A 25,267-nucleotide genomic window follows, 5' to 3' on the forward strand; every position below is an offset into this window, starting at 1 on the left:
GCAAACAGAATCCAACAACATATAAAAAGATCATACATCATGATTTCAACCCATTTTTGAGAAAATTCTTTATAAAATGCACGGAGTATTCTCCCTCTCTTAGAGGGTCAGAGTGCTCTAAACAGGATGAAACTCAGGTCATGGTCAAGCTCAAGATACTGACAATGACTCAAAGGTCATCCTTCTGGACATAGAACCATAGAGTTGAATGAAACTTTCTGATGCCATACTCAAACTTCTTGTTTTAACAAATGGGGATGCCAAGTTGAGAAGTGAAGAAATGTCCCCCAAGCATATAATCATCACTTTTCCCTATAGTTCCAATCTGAGTCATCAATTAAGAATATCTCCCTATTCTCCCAAGCTCAGCACCTGGAATGAAGTCCAGTTAATGAGTAAATCCCAGGATTTTCTGCATAGGCCTCGGCAATATGAGCAAAAGAAGAAAGTAAGTTTTGCCTGCTTCTGATCTCACCTCGTGGAGGGTGACAGGTCATAGGAAGCAAGACTTGCTCACATTTGCTAGGAGCTAGGGGCTGCAGAGGGAAAACAGTGTTTCCCAGGTCAGAAGGTAACTCCAACATGACTGTTATGGTCTTTGCAGACTGGGACCAGGGGACAAGAGTCGACGAAGAGAAAGCGACAAAAAGAAGGACGCGGGGGACCCAGTCTTGAGTGAAACAAGGGTGCTTTATTCATGACAGCGTGTGCTTATATATTGTTATACAAGGAAGCTTTAGGCAAAAATAAAGTTGAGCAAAAACACCTAAACCAGACGCATAACTACAGTAACTAAGGGAATAACAATCGTCATAGGGTCGTAACAATAGTAACTAGGGGAAGAACAATCACAGGGCCAGAAGACAATCGATATCTCGAGAAACAGGAACACGACTAAGTAGTTTTACAGAAAGTAAAAGGTTACTGAAAGGAATCCACGTATGTGTTCCGTCTCATGACCTCAGTCCTGAGAGCTGCATGCAGCTCTGCTCGTTCCTGTTTTCCAGGAACTGATAAGGAACAGAGGGCCCTTGAGAAACAGAAAACAACATATAGGAACGTTCCCTGACATATGACTTCCCTACAGACCCAAGAGCACATCACTCTTGGGAGCCACTGGGTCATTAACACCAAAGTATTGCCAACCACATCCATCCTACGTGAGAAGCCTAGACCGTGATGTACTGTAGAAGGTAACACTTTCTTCCTTGCCACCCACATCCATTCATAGACCTCAGTGTTATTTTTAAATGCCTAATGTTTATGGTTCATAACCCACTTTCCAAATCCAATTGGACCACATGAATTAACAAGGTAGATTTGACAAGATGTCCTACCATGTCAAATTTATCAAGCTAACTCAGAAGGACCTCCGAAAATAATCAGTTGTATGACTGTTAGCATAACTGACACCATCAAGGGCCTGTGCAGTTCCTCCTGTCCTTCCACTGACTCTACCTAGGACTGTATTACGTGATTAGTCACTTCTCTGTTGTCAAGGGCTTTATAGTTAATAGATACTGTTTAAAAAATCATTAGAACCAAGTGGCCTGTTAGTTAGCATAAAACCTATGGTTATGGAACCATAGGTTAGCATAAAACCTATGTTCTGTTAGTCTCCAAATAATGATAAAGCCCTTCACTCGCATACTCGAAGCACCCACTCAACCATCTTAACTTAGGAATGCACTTCCAGTTTATAAGCACGTACCCCCACATGCTGGGTTAACTATAATATTGTCCCAGTGGCCTCTTGGTAGTGCAGCATGCAGCTGGGAATGCCTCCAATCATTGCAGACCTGATCCAGATCCCATCCTGTAAGTTACCCTATAAGAAACTGATCCATTGATTACCTGGAGCTGCCTGCCTAGTTTTTCTGTCTCAAGCTACCTTCTCAGTTCAGTGGGCACTTTTCATTCCTTCCATCCTCCATCAGTAGATCCCACAACGGTCTGGATACTGTCTAACCTCTAGAGTCTCGCACTTGACATACAGAGGACACTCAATAGATATTTGTCAAATTGAACTAGTCCTAAGTTAGGTCTGGAAATATTGGGACTAAATATGCAAAAACAAACCAGAATTTCAGTAGTCTAGGTTTTAATTTATTACATTTGTAATCATATAGCATATGTACTGAAAATATTCTTAGAGAATATCTAGTCTTTCATACAGCAGAAAACTGAGGCTCAGGACAGGTAAATGAATATCTCATATTTACCTATTTCACAGGTTACAAAGCTGGATCAATCTGTCTCACGTGAGTGTGAGCACACACACACACACCCCATAACCACCACCTCTTTTTGAGGGGAACAGGAAGAGTCATTTGCTCTTATCATCTAGGAATGAATAAGCAAAAATTCCTTATATTCCTATATAAGACTTAAATTGAGGTTTCACATTAATGTGTCTCAGAGGATAATGTGCTATGTTTAAATTAATAGTGTAATAAATTAATACTTACTGTGCTACATTTATCTATGATAATGCATATTTTCAATACAAGGTCTTCCCAGAAACTCATTAAGTCAATAGAGGAATATACACTCTGAGATAAATGTTTCTATGCATTTTAAGGACCATTTCTTTTCAGGATCTGTTATCTCAACCTCTCTCATTTAAGAAACTTTTTCCCAACAAACCTTTCTATACACAAAACATCTGTCTCCCACACACAGTCCTAAATGTGGATCTTCCTGCCTCTCTTCAACAATCATTTTTTTCCCCTAAGATTTAAGCCACCATCTAAGCTTCTGGTTTTAATGCTGCTTTACAAATGAGGCTAGACTCATAAGAAGTAGGATTAAGGGTGATTTTTAGTGAGAATCATTCAAATTCATCATTTTTCATAAGAGAACAACAAGGCCCAGATTATAAAGTATTTTGCCCAATATTATTCAAGTAAACAGTAGGGGTTAAATCAGAACAAACCTTTGAATCCACAAAGCTGCCTGCTTTTATGGTACTGATTTTTAGACTCTCAAAGCACCAATAATGACAAACTGTCTCTTCCCTAAAACATAACCAAATCCCAATTACCTATTTTCATTCCTTTGTTAGTAACCATATTGCTAGTTTATATCCCATGTCTAGACTGCTGTGTTTTGTTCTTTCCTCCTATAACAGCAAACAATTTTCTCCTCTCTAATAAGTAAAATAAGGGTAAAGTATACTGATCTTTCCTCCTACCAGCAAAGCTGAGACTCCTCCTGGTATTCTTCATGTGAGCTCATTAAAGTGAACATTTTCTGGTTCTAAATCTGTTAAAAGTTTCATCAAAGTTCTATCTCAGCTTACTTTCCCCACTTACATAAAATTCAGGTTGTTATCTTTTCAAATTAAAAGTTTAGACAGGAAATTAGATGATGAAATTTAGTGAAACGAACAGGCACTTTCATTTCTCTTGCTGGGTACTGGCAACAGAAAGCAGCATTTGGGAACATAATGGCCATAAAGGGAGTCACCGGGAGTAAAACTTTTGGCTTATCTTTTCATCTTGGTTGAATTCATGTGATGGGGTGGGAAAACAGGATAACAATATAGCAAATTTTCCAAAACTGCTGCCTACAATTGTTGGGGAAACATTAAGGCAGAGATTACAGGGTCAATGGCACAGCACTGTTATATGTTTTTCTTTTTTAGACATTAATCAAAGGCTAAAGTGAATTATGTATTTGTAGAAAAAGTACCCCCAAATCATAATATTAATGGTTTTGTGGTAACCCAGCTATAATTAGTAATTTTCATTTTGAGCCTGCAACAGATAAAGCTGAAGAATAGTAGCTGAAATGTCCCAGTTAACCTATCCTTGTCACTGTTAACAAAACAAGATTAGAAAGCATTCAAATATAATGAAGAAAAGATTAAAATGTTTCCAACCCCCATAGCAATGGCAGGAAAATAATGTCAATTTTTTAAAAGATAAAGACCAAAGGGAAAAGGCAGTATTTTAATCACGGAGTATAAGATGAATGTATACTTCCTAGCCCATTGTCCAGAACCTGCCAGGCCCCACAGAGAAAGGAAACAGGAAGGTGAACCAAGACACATAATGAACCAATGGGGCAAAGGGTAAAAGAGCAATCCTCTATAGTTGGAGGCCTTCCAAAATTATATCCATCCATACATTCATTCATCTGACAAATAATTTCTAAAAGCTTACTCTGGGTCAGGCAGTATTCTGAGCAACAGGTATAAACAGTGCAGTGAACCAGTGAACCAAGAGAGACAGAGGCCTCTGTCTCCTTTACTGGAGATCTCCAATTTCCTTTACTGTAAATCTCCAATTCTGACACTGCCTTTAGGCTCTAAGAATGTACTTCCAACATGGTACCTCCAAATCACACATCTAAAGTCAAGATAATCTTCTTTGCTCCCCAAATATTCTGTGTTCCATGTATCAGGCAAAGATATCATCATCCACTCAGTATCTCTTGGCCACTAACTATTAAGTCATATTTAAGCTCCAACTTGTAATGATCCACGTTTATAAATAAAACTGTCAATCTCTTATATGGATAAAAAGCTCTCTAAATATCAAATTTTAGAAACACTACTCATTTTTTTAAAAAAACAAAGGTCCTCTTAATTCTTGCATAATTTTGCTTTTATCCTTTTCTTCTCTAATTATGTATCTTTTCCCTATCCCCAAACTTAAGGTACCTTTATGCTTAAAAATCTTTTATTAACTATCATGCTTCCCTACAAATAAACATGTAACTAACATCTTAAATTTCAAAGTGACCACAGGTTTTTGCTTTTTGTTGTTGCTATTGTTGGTTTTGGCCACATCATACAGTTCATGGGATCTTAGTTCCTTGACCAGGGACTGAACTCAGGCCCTGGGCAATGAGAGTGTGGAGTCTTAACCACTGAACCATAAGGGAATTCGCATAAACAGAGCATAGGTTTTAAATGTTTAAAAATTTTTTTTTATGGATTGAGTTCATAAAATTATTATTGGTCCACAATTCATCAAAACAAATATGTAATAAGTGTTGATAATTCTATTGTAATATGAAAAGTAAACATTTTTGGAAATACACATCTTTTAATGGAATGGGTAGGCTGTATGTTTTACAGAATATAGAGGATTATTAGTTATTGACAGAATGAGAAATATAGCTCAATATCAATTCTATTTCTATTTTTCATATTTTTATATACAGATGTAAGCTTTGAGGAGCTTATTCTTATAAATAGGTGGGCATAGAAGATTTCCTACAGTGATATCACTTGATTCTTTCAACTCCTCCTAGTCATAAGACAAAAATCATGCTTCAACTTACTGATGTTATCTTTAGCGACCCGGCTGGCAATTTGAGTGTATTTGCCTTCAATTTTGTCAAAAGCAAAAAACTGACAACGACTTAACTGGTCACCTTAGACTTATTCACTGTCTTAACACCAACACCATAGTTTGAATTTTCCCTTTGTTTTATGCCCTAGAGGTTTTCATACCTCTAGGAGTGAGATCAGTGGCTTCTCTCCTAACTGGAAGTAGTGCAGTTGTGAAAGGTGGGGGGTGTCAGAAGAATTTATACAGATGGACACCAATTTCTTCAACGATCATCTCAATGCCAAAACCTCCTGGAAAGTCTTTGTGTATCCCAAGGGCGGGTATTACCAATTCCAACCCACTGATTGGAGCTCTGTTCATTTATTCATTCATTCATTCCACGGATATGCTCTGAGCACCTGCAACACGTCAGACACGTATCCAGATACTGGAGGTACAACAGTGAACAAGGCAAGTGAGACTCTGCCTTCATGGATCTTTCAAGTGGGAGTGCACACCTGTGAGATGTGTGATTGGTGCTATAGCCAAAGCTGCCTGAGCCTCCTGGAGTCTGGGCAAAGCTCTCTGTGTTCTACCCAACCCAAAGTACCATATACCCATGTAGTCAGCGCATACTTACTGAGCACTTACTGCATGCCAGAGCCCTAGCTCAACTCAAAAAAATACAGAGGACACAGACTGATTCTCCAACATGCAATAAGCATAAAGCCTCCCATTCATATTCACTTTGTATAATATTTTAAGTCAATGTTCAAATAAATTTGAGTTCTACATGGCAAAGACCAAATGATCCCCAGGGTCAAGTACATTCTCCTCTATAAACATTATATTAACCTATTGGCTCTGCTTAAAATCTAAAACACAATTGTGTTCCCAAGTCATGGATGTGAGTAAACCATACCCTTGAGACTGGCTGCATTCTAGAAAAAGTTTTAATCACTGACAAACTTCCTATCAAGAGAAAAGTACTAGTCCTAAGGACTAAACTAAACGTGTCAAAAAATCAAAGTCAATCGCCTTTAAAAAGAGACAACGTTCTAATACTCATTTCCTAGGGGGGAATTTTCCATCAACCAGATATACTCTTGTTAAAGACCATCATGTCATTTGCATCAGGAAATAGTAAACATTTTAAGTTCCTAAGTTAAATGACTCTAAATGTCTATCAAGAACAGAGCCTCTTCACCTAACCACACAGTTGATAATAACCAAAAGAAACTTTCCAAAGGCCTTCATAAAGAATGATCCTCAAGTAACTAGTCAATTTTCTACTCTCTTTTTTGTTTTGCCTTTTAAATCAGGATATCTACAGTCAAGAAATGAGAAATGTTATATTTCATATATAAAGCTGAGGTAAGAGAGAAGACAGAATTTCTTCTCCACTTGTGAATAATAGACTTGTAGTTACAGCCACTATTTCAAACTGTTAAGCCTTGAAAGCAAAGGCAGCCAGCAGGGTGAGGAGGGGAATCTACAGAGAACAGAGCACAATCTGAAGGCTAACTCAACTCTGCCTTCAATTGCACAGCAGCCTAAGCAAGAGAACAACCTGGGATACAGTATACTGTTTATTAACGCTGTAACTCAAATGAAGGAAAATGCTCTCTAAGGGTCCATCTAGATCAAAATATTCCAAGTCAAAAATAAAAATCAAACTTCAGCAAGCCTTCCCTTGCCTGGCTGGAGGGTAATAAAGTGTGCTGGTTGAGGATTGAAAATTCAGCATAAATCCACTCAAATTCAAGCTCCAAATCCTGTCTCCACCATGTGGAAAAGACATTTAACCACATTATGCCAAGTTGTCTCTATGAAATCAGGGTAATATTAATAATAGTGCCTTCTTCACAAGATTGTAGAGAGTTAAATAATTTACCTGTAAAGGCCTTAGCACTCTTAGTAAGTGCTCAGTAAATGTCATTGTGATAATAATGATGATGATAAAGAGCCATCAGATGCTGGGGATAAAGGGAGAAATAGAGTGACATGGTCACTGCCCTTGCTGAGCTTACAGTGACAGAAAAATTAACAACAAATTCTAAGGCTGTGCAACAGTTACTTTGGCTGATCAAAGACTCTAAAGTGCAAAGAAAGGGAACACTTAGAAAAGAGTATTTAATCCAGGTGTTGGAGGTCATGGAGGGCTTCCCAGAAGAGGTGACAGCTTATCTTTCCACGATGAGAGGATAGCATGTACAAAACACTGGAAGTAAAAACAGAGAACAGACCTGGAGATGAAAACAGATGAGTATGATACACAATGCTGGAGGTAGAAGAAGAGGTATAGGGAAAAGGCTAAATGGATAAGCAGGCCAGTCCATGAGGGCACCTTATAAACTCTGTTAAAGATTCTGGGCTTTAAGAGCTAAGGGAGGCTGCTGAGAAGTTTACAGCATAAGCACATCTGCATTTCACAGACTATGCTGATTACAGAAGGGAGAAGTGGATTGAGAGGGGGCAAGACCAGAAAGAGATGACCAGCTAGGAGGAGGCTGTTAGGGTTTTCTAGGCAAAAAAAAAAAAAAAGCAGAAAAAAAAAATTGGTGGTACTAGAACCTGGGTAACAGCAGCAAAGAGGAGAGATGACAAAGATGGGAGAGGTCCCAATCTAGGGAATGATAAGATGCGGAGGCAGGAGTCCAGCTCCTGGCATGGCCGCTGGATTGGCTGTTGCTCCGGTCACCCAGGAAGGAAGCACAGGCTGTGAGCATGTTGGGAGTAGAAAGAGAGTGGGGTTGGCATAGGTCAGACGCGGTGTGAAGGGCCACACAAGTGGAGCTGTGCTGGAATCACAGAGGTCTGCAGCAGACAAGTCTTGATGATGAGGGAAAAGGAAACATTCCACATTCCCCAGAAGAATACGCCTAAACCAAACAGATTTTATCTTGCTCTTATACGGGCTCCAATTTCTAAAGGTGACTCAAAAAACATGGTAGTCCTGTCAATCTCACACATTTCATGGTGTAACTCTCTTATTGTATAAATAGAGAGTAGGATGAATATTTGCAGCTCTCAACAAGTTTGTTAAACCTCAAATTTTAAATCCCCCTGCCAGGGAAGTTGGCAGCATTGCCCAGATATTCTTGTACTTCTTGAGAATATTATTTTGTTTAGTAAAGAAAGCAAACAATCATAAGCTCTCACTTCCTAGATTATAACACATATAACCCTCCACTTATACCCTCCAGAATAAAATTGTCAAAATACAAATGTACACTAAACACGTGTGCATGTCTCTGTGGACAAAAGTATATACAATATGCTGACATTCATAAATAAAATACTAGATTTGATCCTGCAGCATAAAGCCTCAGTTATCCGTCTAACTAGAAGCTGGACTTGTCACAATCACAAAGTTACACTTGCTGCCCCACTATGTGCTCATTCAACACATGCTCTTCCAATGGCTACAGGCAAACTTCCTCAAAGTGTGTTGCCCTGTCTGAAGCTGAAGTCCAGATCAATCTGCCTCAGCTTATTTCCTTTTAAGACAGCAAACTGTCCCCCAATATATTTCCCTGTAAGACAGCAAACTGTCCCCCAATATCCATCCTCTTCTCCCCTTCAGAAATAGAACCCCCAGAGCCTTAGCTCCTTACCAGAGCCCCCATTTCCAAGTCTCCTCTGCAGTGACGCAGTCATGTGACTCAATTTCCGGGACTTAGGAGGTGAGGGGAAGTGTTATGTAGTACTTCCAGGTCATGCCCATAAAGGACCTGCTTGGCCTCCATTTCCTCTTTCCCAAAAAACTAACAGACATGGGAGTGGTGAGCTGTCTTCAACCTGCACAGGAACAGAATAATCTAGGCAATAGGAGAACACACTGGAAGGACCCTGAGCCATAAAGGACTCATGAAGCAAAGGGCTAGACTCCAAACTGACTACCAGCTTAGATTCTGATATGAAATAGATCTTTTTAAGCCCCTGTTAATCTTTGTTAAAACAACCAAACAAATAACTTAATTCATTTCCATTCCACTGAAGTCTACAATCATGCTGAATTTCTTTAATTAAGGTGTGCCTCCTTTTGTCTTGGAGCTCTTTATTTACCAGGACTGCAGACATTTCAGGATCCCACACAATTTACAATAAATATTTAAGCTGGAGTCTTCAAGGAACACGAAAACCAAGTATATTCATGGTCATATATTAAACCTGCTCAGAGCCAGGATTTGCAGATCCCATGTGTGAGAATGCCAGTCTATCTGGCATGTATTTAACTTTGGTGTTTTACAGGACAATAACATCCTAAACCCAGCATCAGGACTTGCCTATCTTGATTTCCTTTCCCTCCAGGAATGACGACAGATTCTACCAAGTCCTCTATACTTCCCTCTTTGGTGTCTGTGATACACAGAACTCTGCTTCCTGTCCCCTCCTCCACAAGATGTCCATGTCCTAATCCCCAAAACCTATGAGTATGTTACCTTACATGGCAAAAAGGGGGGTGTCACAGGTTTGATTAAGGGTCTTGAGATGGGAAGGTTAGGCTGGATTATCCAGGTGCACCCAATTTAATCACTAGGGTCCTTATAAAAGAAACACAGGCGAATTAGAGAAGATGTGATGACATAAACAGAGAGATGACAAATGAGGCAGAAGTTGAAGTGAAGCCATTGCTGGAAGGGGACCATGAGTCAAGGAACACAGGCAGCCCCTAGAAGCCCCAAAGGTAAGGATCGGACTGTCCTCTAGGGCCTCCAGAAAGGACACAGCCTTGCCAACACCTTGATTTTAGCCCAATGAGACCCACTTCAGACTTCTCACCTCCAGAACAAAAGAATAAATGTATGTTGTTTTAAACCACTAAATTTTGTGGTAATTTGTCTCAGCAGCAATAGGAAACAAACACAGTGTCCTTACATGTAGCACTATATGTTGCAAAAACTCAAAGTTTGGGACAGGATTTGTGCAGACTTAAAAAGCTAGTTTTAATAATATATAATATTACTAATAGTATCATTCATATTTAATGTAAAATTGCTTTGCCATTTATTGTATTAATAATGATAGCTCTTGCAGCCCTCTCCTTTAAAAAAAAAAAAGTCACAAAAGTTGAGTATGAGCATTGTGGCAGGTGCAAACATCATAGCTAGACAAAAGGAAAACCATTAATGAGTAAATCTTTACCTCAGGAAGAATCTAGATTTCACAAGCTCTGTTATCCTTCTAAAGGTGAAGGTTTTCTCTGCTAGTAAAACAGCATTTGATACGTTGTGCAAAGTCAAAAGAATTCAAAGTGGTTTTAAAGTTATTATTATTAATCAAAATTTCTAACCATGCATGGTATTTACTGCTATTATTTAGGTCAAATCGCATTCATCACTAGATTGAACTTAAGTTCATGCAGGAGCTGCTTAAAGAAAGGTGCAACCATCAGCCCATGGGGTCCGTGTGCTTTAAACAGTACTGTCCTGGATGGGGCATGATTAACTGACCGGGCTCCATTCATTTTGCCCTCTGAGATTGTGGTTTTGACCAAGCGGTTCACACTCCAACACCGAAGATGATTAGATGCTCCAATGACCACTCCAATCCTCACCCTGCTTCTAGCCATCACCAGCTGGTTGTCCACCACTGTGCTTCTGGCTCTGATAACAATTACAGTTCCCAATTCAGAGACATCTGGAGGCGACTGCAGGTCCCTTTGTGGGTGTTATGCCTGACATTCCAAAAGGAAGTCCTAAGCTATGCCCGAGCATGCCCTCTAGCCCAGAGTTAATCCACACCTGACTGGCAAAGGTTCATTTCAAGATCACATTCTCAAGTGTGGCCTGTTGCCATTGCTTGAATTTCATAAAATCATAGACCCACAATTGTAATCCAAACTCTTGGCCTGCGCTTACTTCCCCTTCTTCCTCCTGACCAGAACCCAGTGAGTGTTGTTTAATACTCAAAATAGTCTACATCCATATAACAAGGCTTCTTTTGTTTCAAAAACTAAATTACCTCTTTGTAAGACATCACCATATCACATTTGTGAGAATACACACTCTGTCCGGTGCTACATGGCACAGGAAAGAGAGTTATCTCCTGGGACCAGATGCTTGGTCTAAAGACTTTTCTACTGTGCTCAGTTTCAGTTCGTTTTAGAATTTGGGAACCCTTACAACTCCATCAGCAACAGTGTGTGAGTTTCCCTACCCATATCTTAAAGTCCCTACCTAGAAAATTGAGTTAGGATTTTTCTGTAGCTTCCTAAATTAAGACACTCTAAATATGCATCATTTCCTTTCAATGTCTAGAGAAACCTTTATCCACTCCAAACACTGGAGAGAAAAGTGGATGGCATGCAGAGGATATCCTTTGTTGTTTCCAAGTAATGGTTTTTAATAAACTTTGTAATGTTTAAGGTTCAGGATGTCTTCACCTGCATACAACACATTTACTTTGAGACCTTGGAAGTTTTCAGCATGTCTGTCTTACACACATTCCATTTTGGTCTTGGAATATTTCAGATTATGAATCCCAAATAAGTAAGACACATGGCTTCCCTCGTCTTAGTTTTTTAAGAGCTTAATCAGCTGTTTTGGGGCAATGTTAAGAGGCATATAGAAACAAAAGGTCAACTGCCTGACACCATCTCTCATCTCAGACACTCACTTAGAATCTTTAGCTTCCTCCTCTACTTTGTTTTACTTAAAACTCAGCATTTGTTTTCAACGGGTACTAATAAATTTTTCATGTGTAAACTTTATTTACAGTTCATAAGATTTGTTCCCCTACCTATTTCAGCCTGCTTGGGCTGCCATAACAAATTATAGAACGGCTGGCTTAAACAACAGGAGCTTCTTGCGGTTCTAGAGGCTAGAGGAGATCAGGGTGCTGGAACAGTCGGTTCTGGCAAGAGCTCTTTCCCCTGCTTACAGAAGCATGGACGCCAGAGGGAGAACCTGAGAACACTGGGACTGTTGATGTCAGGAACTGGGGTTAGTCCATCCTTGATTACCTAGCCTCTGGCCTGGGACCATGCAGGTGTTCATCTCTGCTTATTTAATGAAACTCCTGCTGTAGACTAATGTTAAGGCAGATGAAAATTGTCCCTAAAGGAGAGTATTGTGGAGTGATTTGTGATCTCACCCAGAATTCATATGTTGAAGCCCTAACGCCAGCGTGATCGTGTTTGGACATGGGGCCTTTGGGAGGTAATTAGGTTTAGATGCAGTCGTGAGGGGATGGGAGTAGCTCTTAGAAGAGGCATCAGAGAATCTGCTCTCTCCCTTTCTCTGTGCTGAGTCAGGAAGGCAGCCTCCTTCAGATCACTCGACTAGAGAAGCCCAGCTGGCCAACAGCCTCCACCTGCCACACCTGTAGATCCACCCATCATTCGTGCCGAGGCTGCACTTCTGCTGGGCTGATACCAGCCAGCACCTGGGCACAAGGCGGTCCGGAGTCAGGGCTTTCCTGCCCATTGCGGGGCTCCTCAACAGGCAGCTTTGCTCAAGAAGGTCCAGACAGCCCAAATAAGACTTTCTCAGAACACTGTGCATGTGTGTTCAGTTGCATCCAACTCTCTGTGACCCCAGGGACTATAGCTCACCAGGTTTCTCTATCCATGGAATTCTCCAGGAAAGAATACTGGAGAGGGTAGCCATTCCCTTCTCCAGGGGATCTTCCCGACCCAGGGATCGAACCCTATCTCCTGTGTCTTCTATATTGGCAGGCAGATTCTTTACCACTGTGCCACCTGGGAAGCCCCAAGAGACCTGATGCAGCCAAATAAATAAATATTAAAAAAAAAATAAACATCCCTCCATTTCCTATTTATTCTCAAAATCCCTTCCCTGGGCCTTCAAAGGGAAAAAGTCAAGATACTTTGTCACTGAATCTTTACATTATAAAAATTCTTTAATGGTCATCTAGCAATACATAGACACAACCCCATATCACTGAATTATGAAATGGACTTACAACACTTGAATCAAGTGACAGATTCATGGAAGAAAAAAAAATACAAACATACTAACATTTTATGTATTTTTGCGTTGTCAAATATACATTCAAAAAAATATATAAAGCAAATAATGTTGTTTAAAGAATAACTCTACAGCCAACTCCAGGGGCCCACCACTCAAGTTAAGAAGCAGAATATTACTGAAACTTTCATTCAAGTCTTTTTCCTTGCCTCCACTCCCCTAGAGCAGAATTTCTTAACCTCAGCACCGCTAACATTTTGGACCAGATAACTACTTAAAGTGCTGACCCAGTGTATGGTTAGATGTTGAGAAACACCCCTGGCCTCTGCCCAGTAGATGCCAGAATTATGCCACCACCACCCTCAGTAATACCAAACAAAAATGTCTCCAGACATTGCCACACGGATCCTGGAGGGCAAAATCACTCCCTAGTGAGAACTGCTGCCCTAAACACAATGACATCTGAATTTTTGCTTTTCTTTACAGTTTATCTATGTTGTTGCTGTTCAGTCACTCAGTTGTGTCCAACTCTTCCCAATTCCATGGACTGCAGCATTCCAGGCCTCCATGTCCCTCGCCATCTCATGGAGTCTGACCCTTATGTATGCACCCTTGAAACAAGGTATTGCTTAGTTTTGCTGTTTTCAGACTTTGTAGAATCAAATCACACTGCCTTTATTTTCCTGTGACTTTTTAAAATCAACAATATATTTGTAAAATGTAACTACTGTGTATTATATACTTTAGTTCATATACATTATTTTTAGTTAATAATGTTTGCTGCTATATGGTATCCTAGGAAATTAATGAAAATGCCACAATTTATTAATCCAATCTATTACTGACAGGCATTTGCATTATTTCTAATATTTTCCTTTTATGGTTATGGTTCTGCTAGGAACTTTCTCTGCATACGTCTTCTTATAATTACACAACACTTTCTCTACAGTACATACCAAGGAGTGGATTTGCTTGGGTCACAGAATATTCTGGCACTCAACTTTATTATTTTCTACAGTAGTTGTATAAATCCACACTCTCACTAGCAGCAGAGTAAAATTCCCATAGTTCCATGCACTCTCTAGTATTCGGTTCTTGATTTATATTTTCATGACATTTGGTACCACAAAAATACACATTGCTTACCGTGTAAATGCCAATTCTACAGACAGCAAATGAGATCTGGATACATTCAGACATTCTCTACAAGATTAAAATAAGAGATTACAACTAAATGCTTGTCCCAAAGAACTGACTTCTCTTGTCTTGCTTCTGTCTCCCCTCATCATCTTCCCTCAAGAGAATCTTTCGTCTTTTGACAAGTGCTTTATGAGCAAGTGACTCAATTTCCTTCTCGCTGCTTTTTCTAGGCCAGCTCAAATAAAGTAGAGATAATAAAGTGTGTGTAACATAGTGCTTTATCATGGGTCTGTAAAGCAGATACTTCAATCTCCAATTCAGTAGCATAATTTAAGGAATGTAATTTATTGTACTGGTTTGATTTCATTTCCTCAAATTCCGCTCTAATATCTAATTTTCAATGATTAATTCTTTGACTTCCAGAAGTAGTTTTATAAGCACCTTTTTTTTAGTTCAATTCTTACTAGGATCATAAATGTCTACAATGTTTATAGAAAAGTAATCTTTGTGGGAAAAAAAGGAAAAGCTTGTGGTTATATACTAAAAGTTTTGAAAGTGCTGGATTTATGAATTTAGCAAGAAGACTGAGGTCTTTTGTTTCAGAGTATCAGTGACAGAACTCAATTGAGGGTTCACAACCTCTCATTCCCTAATCAAGTTCAGACTCCTAAAACTCATCATGTACACTCACAACTCTATGAATACCAAACATGAGTGTTGATTTATTATCTTTTCTTTAACTGGAGGACTATTTTTCGCACATTAAATTGGTATGTAGACAAAACAACCAACTCTATACAGTCTGACATTGTTACTATGGTTTATCTCTGACAAGCAAAACTTCTCTGTGAAGCTTATAATGCCCTAAATCTGGCAATCATGGTTGTATCCGCTGCACCAAGGAAGCAGACACAAGATCCCCGATTCTCATGGTAGCTCAAAAGTCTTCCAGAGGTGTTCCTTCTGAAGGCCAAAAAGTCAATCAAATAGATTCTGCAGAATGATCCACCCTCTTCAGATGTCCCGGAGAAGGTGACAGCACCCCACTCCAGTACTCCTGCCTGGAAAATCTCATGGACGGAGGAGCCTGGTGGGCTGCAGTCCATGGGGTCGCAAAGAGTTGGACACGACTGAACGACTTCACTTTCACTTTTCACGTTCATGCACTGGAAAAGGAAATGGCAACCCACTCCAGTGTTCTTGCCTGGAGAATCCCAGGGACGGGGGAGCCTGGTGGGTTGCTGTCTATGGAGTCGCACAGAGTCGGACACGACTGAAGCGACTTAGCAGCAGCAGCAGCTTCAGATGTCCATAAGAAACTAATTCTGTATGACTAAAGGAACTGGTAAGGAAAATACTGAAAGCCAATACTATCTTTCATGGACATTCAAAATTAAAATTACAGCAATGTAAAAACCAAGCTCATGAGATAACTGGTTGTGTGAAGTTCTTAAACTCTAAACTTCAAAAAGTTCCAAACATTCATGGGTGTTATTGTTCAAATGAACAACTAATGACCTAGTATCAGGGATCATTTCTAATATTAGGATATCACTACCATCCTGGCCCTATTGGGTTTCTTTATTTTGAATAAAATACACTGTGAGAAACACCCCAGGGTAATGCCATTGGCCTTGTTAGAGCTTAATGAGTGAATGCTCCCTACCTCACACATTTAGTCTCCCTTTAACCTTTGGCAATTACCCTGATTTTTACTTTTCTACAAACTGAATTATTTAACAACTCTCCCAGTAAACTGGAAAAGTTATTTTCCCCAAGTAAAAGATAACTATCTTAGTTTACATCACCTGGAACAAAAGAGTCTATTTCCCCACCGCTGTTGGAGCTGGGCACTGTCTTGTGACTAATGTCTCTGTAAGACCCCTGGGTCAGGAAGACTGCCTGTAGTAGGAAAAGGCAACCCACTCCGGTATTCTTGCCTGGAGAATCTCCCATGGACAGAGGAGCCTGGTGGGCTACAGTCCCTAGGCAGGGCTTCTAGGGCTACAGAGTCAGACATGACTGAGCATGCCGCACGTATATATAAAGTGAAGGATGCATGAACTGAACTGACTCCAAGGACTCTTTCTCTCTTCTACATTTCCTCTTCTCTTTCCAGTCTGCAGCTGAGACTTCACGTAGCCCCAGTAGCAAACTTGGACTGGGAGGCACCCTGAAAATGGCTGACATGAGAAGTAGAGCCGGGGGGTAAGTGAGCCTGGAGAGTCAAAGGCCACTGGAGCTGCCATGTCAGCCTCCTCCAGACTGTACCTGAAACAGAAAGAAACCTCTAACGTGTTTAAAGACCACTGTGCATCGCTCTCAACTGACTAAACTTGACTGGTACAGGGCAACACTCAGTTTCTACAAACAGGTGTCCCCAGTGCCTTAAACAAAGAGCCCCAGCACTTGTCCTTAGAGCGCTTTTTAAGAGCTTCATCTTTCACAGGGGGAGACATATTTGTTCTTCAGCTACTAAAAACCTACTTTCCAATCCTTCTTTCTTTTCACACTCCCAAAATGTGTAAGTACTGTTTCTGGGATTGCCAAAATTGTTACCCTTGAAAACCTTCAACCTATTTTGTGTTGTTTTTTTTTTTCTGACTAGCCTTACTGCCTCCTTCTCTCTCTCTCTCTCTCTCTCTCTCTCTACCCTCTAATCCTTACAAATACCGCCTTATCCCTAAATATCTGACCTCAGATCAAGCAGCCCATCTACTACTCAAACTCCAAATTCATTCTAATAGTACTGTTTTTGAGAATAGACTTCTTCATTCTAATTAGAGGGAGTCAAATAAAACAGATATTTAAAAGCATAAACAAACTTTTTTGGGTCATGCTATAGGAAATGGTCATAAATTTTAAAAGATTAGTTTGTATTCCTTCCCTATACACATGCTCGTTGGCAAGAACCCCTCTTATTTTAACTATTAACCCACAGCTTGGAATGAAAGATGAGTAATCATCCACAAGGAAACAATGGATCTTTACCCGAGATAAACTCTGACCCAGTAACCTCTATATCAGCATTCGCAAATCTCCATCTAGACTTGCCTGAGGAAGAGCTAAAGAGTACTATTTCAAAAGCAACAACCTTCAGAGTAATTTCATCTTCTTTTCTGCCTCATCTGATGAAAGTGTGAAAAAGAAGTGCTGTCAAGAGCAAGCCACAGACTGGTTAAACTCCGTTAAGACTAGGCTACAAAAACAAAAAAAAGTCTAATCCAAAGAAAGAGAAAATGAATATTCAATTTGAAATTAATACAATTACTTACAGTTTACTGTTGTTTCCCCTAAGAAATTTCAAAAGGAAAGCATGAAAATAAAGGAGAAAAAAACATCTTCAACAAGATGGCAGAAAATACTATACAGTCTGGAGAAAAACTGATTTCAAAGTAAAACAAATTTCTGTTCCATCAGGGGATGAAAAAAATACACCAATTTTCTTTGACTAAAAGAGCTGTCTAAAATACCATGATGTGCCATGCAATCCCTCATTTTGATACAGACCAAGGCAACAGTCATGTTTCTTTATTTTCTCCTCTGCAAATCTGCACATGATGAAAATAAAAGGTTAACAGAGCCAAGTCAATGCGCTGAGTATCAGAAGTGTGTTAGAACTGGGGCAAGGAGAGCAGTAAACCACCTTTAAATGAGGCCCATGCCTGGATCACCTACTTCCAAGTAAAGCTAAGATCTAGCATTTTCTCTTGACAGCATCCCAAAACAAGTGGGCTGAAGGCAAAGGTGCGGGACTTGGGAAACTGGAGAGAAGCATGGTTCAGTGCGTTCCCAGGGGCGTGGGTTCTCCCAAGCGCTGAGTGGGTGGAATCTTCCAAGTAAAGGTTACATCTATCATTACGCTGTAGTCACTCCTCCCGGCACAGAAAGAAACACTTGGGAACGCCACCGACTTCAGAACCAACATCTCCTTCTGTTAGAGTAGTCACTGAAAACATTAACAGTGAATTATTTAACAGCTCCCTTGGCACACCCAAAGGGTACTTTCCCCACTGGGAAATAAGTTAACTTGTTTCAAAAATTCAAACTTCTATTTACAAAATAAAATGAATTTTTGTTTACAAAATGTGGAGGAGTTTGCTCTTCAACCTCTGGTACAGTTTCCTGAGATTAGGAAAAAAGACAGTGATAATCAACCTGGAAAGAAACATTTACACCTAAAGCCAAACTAGCAAAACTGGTCTCTCAGCATTTTCCAAAATGTTTTCAACTGTAACAGTACCATCATCACCCAACAACATCTCTACTTCCCAAGCAATCTACAACTGTCCAGAGATGAACTATGTAACGGTTTAACCAGTAATGCAAAGAGGAATCACTGCCCTCACATGTTCAAAAATAATCATCTTCAGCACATGACACCTTCGTGAAATTCAACTGCAAAGATTTGAAAAAAACAATCTAGCAGAAATAATCTCAGGGATTTGAATAGTTATCTAGCAAAAACAATAAAATATAAACATAAACAGTCATATCAGAATCTATAGATTTCATATCAGCAAAATTTTAGCCAATCTTCAGCAAAGCAGCACTAAAAGTCATGTGTAATATCCAAAGAAGAGCAGAATTTTGACTCAATTTTGAATATAAGAATATTTCTCTTTCTAAAAATTCTGATTAAAGAGTATTAGGAGTAAGAAAAAATACCCTTCTAATTTACCACATTAAAATAATTAGTTCAGTTTACTTCAGTAGATTTATTCCTTTTACTTTTTATCATGAACTAGGGATAAAGAAAAAAGACATTTAATCCAAGAAAAAAACAATTTGTTGAACATCACTAATGTGTCAGGCATTACTAGGTGGGTAGATGTTAAATAAACAACGACAAATAAGACCAAACCTTGGTCTTCCAGCTCAGGAAAGAGCAGTCATTTAGCAGACCTGTGATATGATAAACATGCCCAGCAAATTAAGTGGTATGCAATGCACAAAGAGTTTCAAAGAAATAGAGCAGGGGCACCATTACAGAGGCGTCAGAAAGACTTCGTGGAGAAGGACCACTGCCCCCAGTAGTCTTAAGATTAGGAGTTAGGAGAAAGAGAGTTAACAGAATAGGAAAAGATCATTCCAGATGAAACTGACAGCATGAGTAAACGCAAAAGCTATCACAGGACACACAAGCATTTGAGGGAGACTGGTGTATGCCATAAATATTCTCCTGTACCTTTAAAATTATCACTACTCAATCAGAAGTCAGTTATTGGTATTGTTGACTGTCGACACACTATATAAAATTCACTCATGGTAAGATGTTTAACTTTAAATTTTATTATTTTAAGATTTATCTCTGACTCCCTGCCCCGCCCCCCCAAAAAAAGTTCCATTTGTCAGGGAGCAAGCATGATGGTCAAGTTATAAAGCCTACTCTGCCTCCACACCCTTACAGATAAAAAAGGCCCATAAGCAAGATAACCACAGCTTATTAAATTAGCAGGCTGTCCATCCTCAGCCTCGCCAACAGTCATGTTAGGGCCCAGCAGGCAGAGCTAGCTTAGGCTAAACCAATCATTGTTACTCTCCAAAATACGAGTGGAAAAGTACTGCGAAAATAAAGCAGTTAGCAGTAGGAAGTGAAGCTGAGAGAACACGAAAAACAGAGGTATTAAGTAACTTCATGACCATGAAGAATGAAAGGAACCTAAATGAATGAGCAAGCCAAAAGTATGAATAAAGGAAACTATACAAAAAGATATACAAAGCAAAAGAAAAGAATACCCCTGCTAATAAAGTCAAGAGAAGTGGACCCAAAGACAGACAGGTATGTGAGGAATGGCTGAAAGTAGTTGCAGAGAAGTCTGTTTCTGAAGGAAAAAAAATGATATATTCTCCAGGTTGCTTTGCAGACAGGTATAGCAATGTAACAAAGTTCTGGTCAATTAAATATAATCAGAAAGTTCCAAAAGTCTTTCATGAGGGAGCTACACTCTTCTGCCCTTTCACCGTCCTGCTGCCTAGAATACAGTAGTGACGGCAGGAGCTATGGCAGCAATTTTGAACCGTAAGTCCACACACAGTGGACAGAAGCATCTTGGGGACCTAATGACTTCTGGACTTGCCTGCCTGAGAAAAAAATAATAATAAACATTTATCTTGTCAAAGCCACTATTTTCCATATGTGGGTTATTTTCAAATATCTTTTGATACTGATTTCTAACAATTCCACAGTGATAAACAAAACAGATTGTGTATGATTTCAATACCTTTAGACCAGGAAATTTTTACACCTCGTTTTATATCCCTGGATATGTTACAGTGTCTCCTGGTTTATAGTCTATGGGAAACTGAATAGAATTTGTATGCTGCTGTTGGGTGAAAATTGTATAAATCTTAATTATGTTGAATTGGTTCATAGTGCTTTTCAGGTCTACTATATCCTTCCACTTTTCTCTATCTATTCTATTAATTTTTGAGAGTTTGATACTGAAACTCCAACTAAAAATCTTAGTTTATCTGCTTAAAAAATTATAATATATAGTAGAACTATATGTAACTTCATTCTGTATTTTCCAAGTCTCCAAAAAATGTTATCATACTTTCATAATTTAAAAAAAAAGCCACTATTTTCCAAACAAATCAATCCTAATTTATACAGTGGCTGAGACAATGTCATTTTAACAAGAGGAATAGTCCCTTAAAACAGTTAAATGGAAGTGTGATGTGTTCTGATTTACAGTGGTATTATTATCCCCAGTTTAGAGATGGCGAAACAGATACCAGCTAGTAATGTGACAGAACCTGGATTTGAACCCAAATCTTCTGTACTTTTAATCATACTTTTTAATCTTAAGAACAAATGAATGAAAATGAAGTCAAGCAAACTGTAAAGCAGGTGCACAAGTATTTTGTGGTTCAACAAATATTCTGACTGCCAGTAAAAATCCATGATGTATGCCTATCAGGCTCCTCCGTCCATGGGATTCTCCAGGCAGGAATACTGGAGTGGGTTGCCATTTCCTTCTCCAGGGGATCTTCCCAACCCAAGGACTGAACCCAGGTCTCCCGCATTGTAGGCAGATGCTTTACCATCTGAGCCACCAGGGAAGTCCATGCAATGTCTGTAACCTACCACAAATAATATTTCTGTCGAGTTCCTGGGACTTTCTAGCCTATCTAGGTAGAAAAGGCTTTTCCCAGAACAAGTGTTCTTTCTTTTGGGATAAGGATATATATTTCAATTAATTTGTTTATTTTAATTGGAGGATAATTACTTCACAATATTGTGGTGGCTTTTTGCCAAACATCAACACGAATCAGCCACGGGTGCACGTGTCCCCCCATCCTGACTCCCCTCGCACTTCCCTCCCCACCCCATCCCCTGGGTTGTCCCAGAGCGCCTGCTTTGAGTGCTCCGCTTCATGCACTGGTCACCTACTTTACATGTGGTAATAGACATGTGTCAGTGCTATTCTCTCAAATCATCCCACCCTCACCTTCTCCCACACAGTCCAAAAGTCTGTTAATTACATCTGTGCCTCTTTTGCTGCCTTGCATATAGGATCATTGTTACCGTCTTTCTAAATTCCATATATATGCGTTAATATATAGTACGAGAACCGAGAACTTCCAGATGTTCAAGCTGGATTTAGAAAAGGCAGAGGACCCAGAGATCAAACTGTTGATCATCTGTTGGATCATAAAAAAAGCAAGAGTTCCAGAAAAACATCTACATCTGCTTTACTGACTATGCCAAAGCTTTTGACTGTGTGGATCACAACAAACTGTGTTGTGGAAAATTTTTTAAGAGATGGGAATACCAGACACCTGCCTCCTGAGAAATTGGTATGCAGGTCAAGAAGCAACAGTTAGAACTGGACATGGAACAATGGACTAGCTCCAAATCAGTAGAGGAGTGTATATATATATATATATATATATATATATATATATACACACATATATAAGGCTGTATATTATCACCCTGCTATTCAACATCTATGCAGAGTACATCATGTAAAATGCCAGGCTGGACGAAGTACTAGCTGAACTTAAGACTGTCAGGAGAAATGTCAGTAACCTCAGATATGCAGATGACACCACCCTTATGGCAGAAAGCAAAGAAGAACTAAAGAGCCTTTTGGTGAAAGTGAAAGAGGAGAGTGAAAAAGTTGGCTTCAAACTCAACATTCAAAAAACTAAGATAGATCATGGCATCTGGTCCCATCACTTGATGGCAAATAGATGGGGAAACAATGGAAACAATGAGACTTTATTTTCTCAGGCTCCAAAATCATTGCAGATGGTGACTACAGCCTTCAAATTAAGACACTTGCTCCTTGGAAGAAGAGTTATGACCAACCTAGACAGCATATTAAAAAGCAGAGATAGTGCTTTGCTGACAAAGGTCCATCTAGTCAAAGCTATGATTTTTCCAGTCATGTATGGATGTGAGAGTTGGGCCACAGAGAAAGCTGAGTGCCAAAGAATTGATGCTTTTGAACTGTGGTATTGGGGAAGACTCTGGAGAGTCCCTTGGACTTCTAAGAGATCCAACTAGTCCATCCTAAAGGAAATCAGTCCTGAATATTCATTGAAAAGATGATGCCTGAAGCTGAAGCTTCAATACTTTGGCCACCTGATGCGAAGAACTGACTCATTGGAAAAGACCCTGATGCTGGGAAAAATTGAAGGCAGAAGGAGAAGGGGATGACAGGATGAAATGGTTGGATGGCATCAATGACTCAATGGACATGAGTTTGAGCACGCTCTTGGAGTTGGTGATAGACAGGGAAGTCTGGCGTGCTAAGGTCCATGGGGTCACAAAGAGTCAGACACGACTGAGTGACTGAACTGACACTGTATTGGTGTTTCTCTTTCTGACTTCATAAAGTCTGTATAATAGACTCCAGTTTCATCCACCTCATTAGAACTGATCAAATGCATTCTTTTTTATAGCTGAGTAATATTCCATTGTGAACATGTAACACAACTTCCTTATCCATTCGTCTGCCAATGGACATCTAGGTTCCAGCACAAGTATTCCACTCTAAGGGCCTAGAAAAGGAGATCTGGGCACCAGAAACTGAACACAGGCACCAGCCCCTTCATGCATGGCAGAAGTCTGCCAAAATTCTGATTGGTAAGGAGAGAGACAGACCTCTAAGAGTACAGAGGATTCTGGGAGACCAACAGTGTATTTTTTAAGGTGGTTAAGAGGTCTTTCTCACTAACTTTAAGCAGAAGAATGTTCCATACACATGACGACTGTTAAGAGCTGCCTTAGCATTGCAACTTCCAGGCTCCTGATGCTACTAGGATGTTTCACTGCTCTCTGTGGTAAGGGTAGGAAGCTTTTGAAAGGCTCAGGGACTTCAGATGGTCAAGATGACAGCATCAGTGTACCAGACATTAATCTCCCTCATTAAGTAAATATGTATCTGTACTGGGCATCTCCTTGGTGCCAGGCAGGGACCTCCTTGCTGAAAACTAAGCAATACACAAGGCTCAGGAGGCTGTACTCTAGTCAGGGGTGGCAGGTAAAAGCAAAAATAAATCAAGGTAGATGATGACAGGTATTATGGAAAAAAAGAACAGAATGTGCAGGGGACAGGGAAGTGGGGGTATTACTAACTTTGAAACCAGATGTGGTAATTCTAACAACAAAATAAGGAATCTCAGAAAAACTTTCAGCAACTTAGCTTAGAAAATTCCTGGTATAAGCAAATGCAGTATTCTATCCTGAAAAGTCAGAGCACCTGACACTCAATTCAATAGTCGACAGGTATTAAGAAGCGACCAGGGAGTCATGAAGAGCACAGCTTTGGGTGTCAGACTTTCTCAAATCAAATCCCAGGCACACAACTTACTATCTGTGGGGGCCCTGGGCAAGGTACTTAACTTCTATGCATCTTAATTTGTCATTAGTAAAGTGAGGATAACCGTAATACCTATTGTACAGGGTTGTATGAGGATTAAATGAGTTATAAGAAGAACACAGTAAGTTTCAAATTGGTGTTTATTTTTTTTAACTGAGTGTCTACTGGGTTCCAGGCACACAAATTCCTCTGAGCTTCTGCATTAGGGAGCCGAGGGCACTGGGGCTCCTCAGGGATGCATTCTCCCATCAGCTTCTCTGCACACTCTGGATTCAGGCCTTATTTCATACCCCTGGTGTCTCTTCCTGTTGCTTCCACATTCCAGAACTGTGACTTCTCATTCCAGAACTGTGACTTCTCACTGCAAACACTGAAAACCAGGACTCCAATCCTGAGATTCCCCAAAGAAAGAAATGTTCCAAAACAGAGGGCTCAGCTCCCAGCAGTTTACCCACACAAACCTGGCACCAGGGGCAAAAAGGAAAGCTATTTATTTAGCTAGATCTCATATTACTGTCCAGCAAGGCAACTGCCATCTATGTTTAAATCAAAGAGACTTTAGTCTACCTTATGCAAAAGTTTATTATTCAATTATCACATTTTAATATTCAATATTATTAATATTTCATGATATTGTTTTATAATGATAGGTATCCAGTTTTCAATGTATTGCCCACTAGGCACTTAGGAGCACCACTGTATAATTATGTAATTCTGTAATTACACTGTAATAATGTAGAATTATTAGGGAAATTATATATACATATATTTTTAGGGAAATTGTATTTCTTAGTTCCTTCAAAACATGGACTTTTCCCCCCTCTCTCACTGCCTCCTTTACCCTCTCTCTCATTGCCTTCTGGATATAATCAAATACAACTTTTCAGCACTGCCCTTCTGGTTAGAAAACCTTAGAAATTATCATTTCAATTCTGTCTTTGAACATTTTAAGCTTCTACCTTGAGCATGATGCCATATATTGTCAAATTTATATATAAAATCCTCAAAATGTTTAAAAATGGTCAAGCCCTTTCACTAGGTCAATAGCTCCATATAACTTATAAAAATTATACTG

At 39.6% G+C, this 25,267-nt stretch overlaps 1 protein-coding gene across 2 annotated transcripts in view; it reads right to left on the bottom strand.

The window, feature by feature from the left end:
- The window catches only part of ARL15 (ARF like GTPase 15), a 447,708-nt gene that overhangs the window by 395,473 nt on the left and 26,968 nt on the right, over window positions 1-25,267 (bottom strand). Inside the window, exon 1 of one of the 2 annotated variants that reach the window (XM_070476670.1) lies at window positions 14,363-14,419. The exons of the other annotated variant lie outside the window; for it this stretch is intronic. Coding sequence (XP_070332771.1) covers window positions 14,363-14,416 — 54 coding nt within the window. The 5' untranslated portion in view covers window positions 14,417-14,419. Of the gene's footprint in view, window positions 1-14,362; window positions 14,420-25,267 lie in introns of those variants that run through there. 2 annotated transcript variants of the gene reach the window in all.

The sequence above is a fragment of the Odocoileus virginianus genome, chromosome 14, assembly GCF_023699985.2.
Source record: "Odocoileus virginianus isolate 20LAN1187 ecotype Illinois chromosome 14, Ovbor_1.2, whole genome shotgun sequence".
Taxonomy (NCBI): domain Eukaryota; kingdom Metazoa; phylum Chordata; class Mammalia; order Artiodactyla; family Cervidae; genus Odocoileus; species Odocoileus virginianus.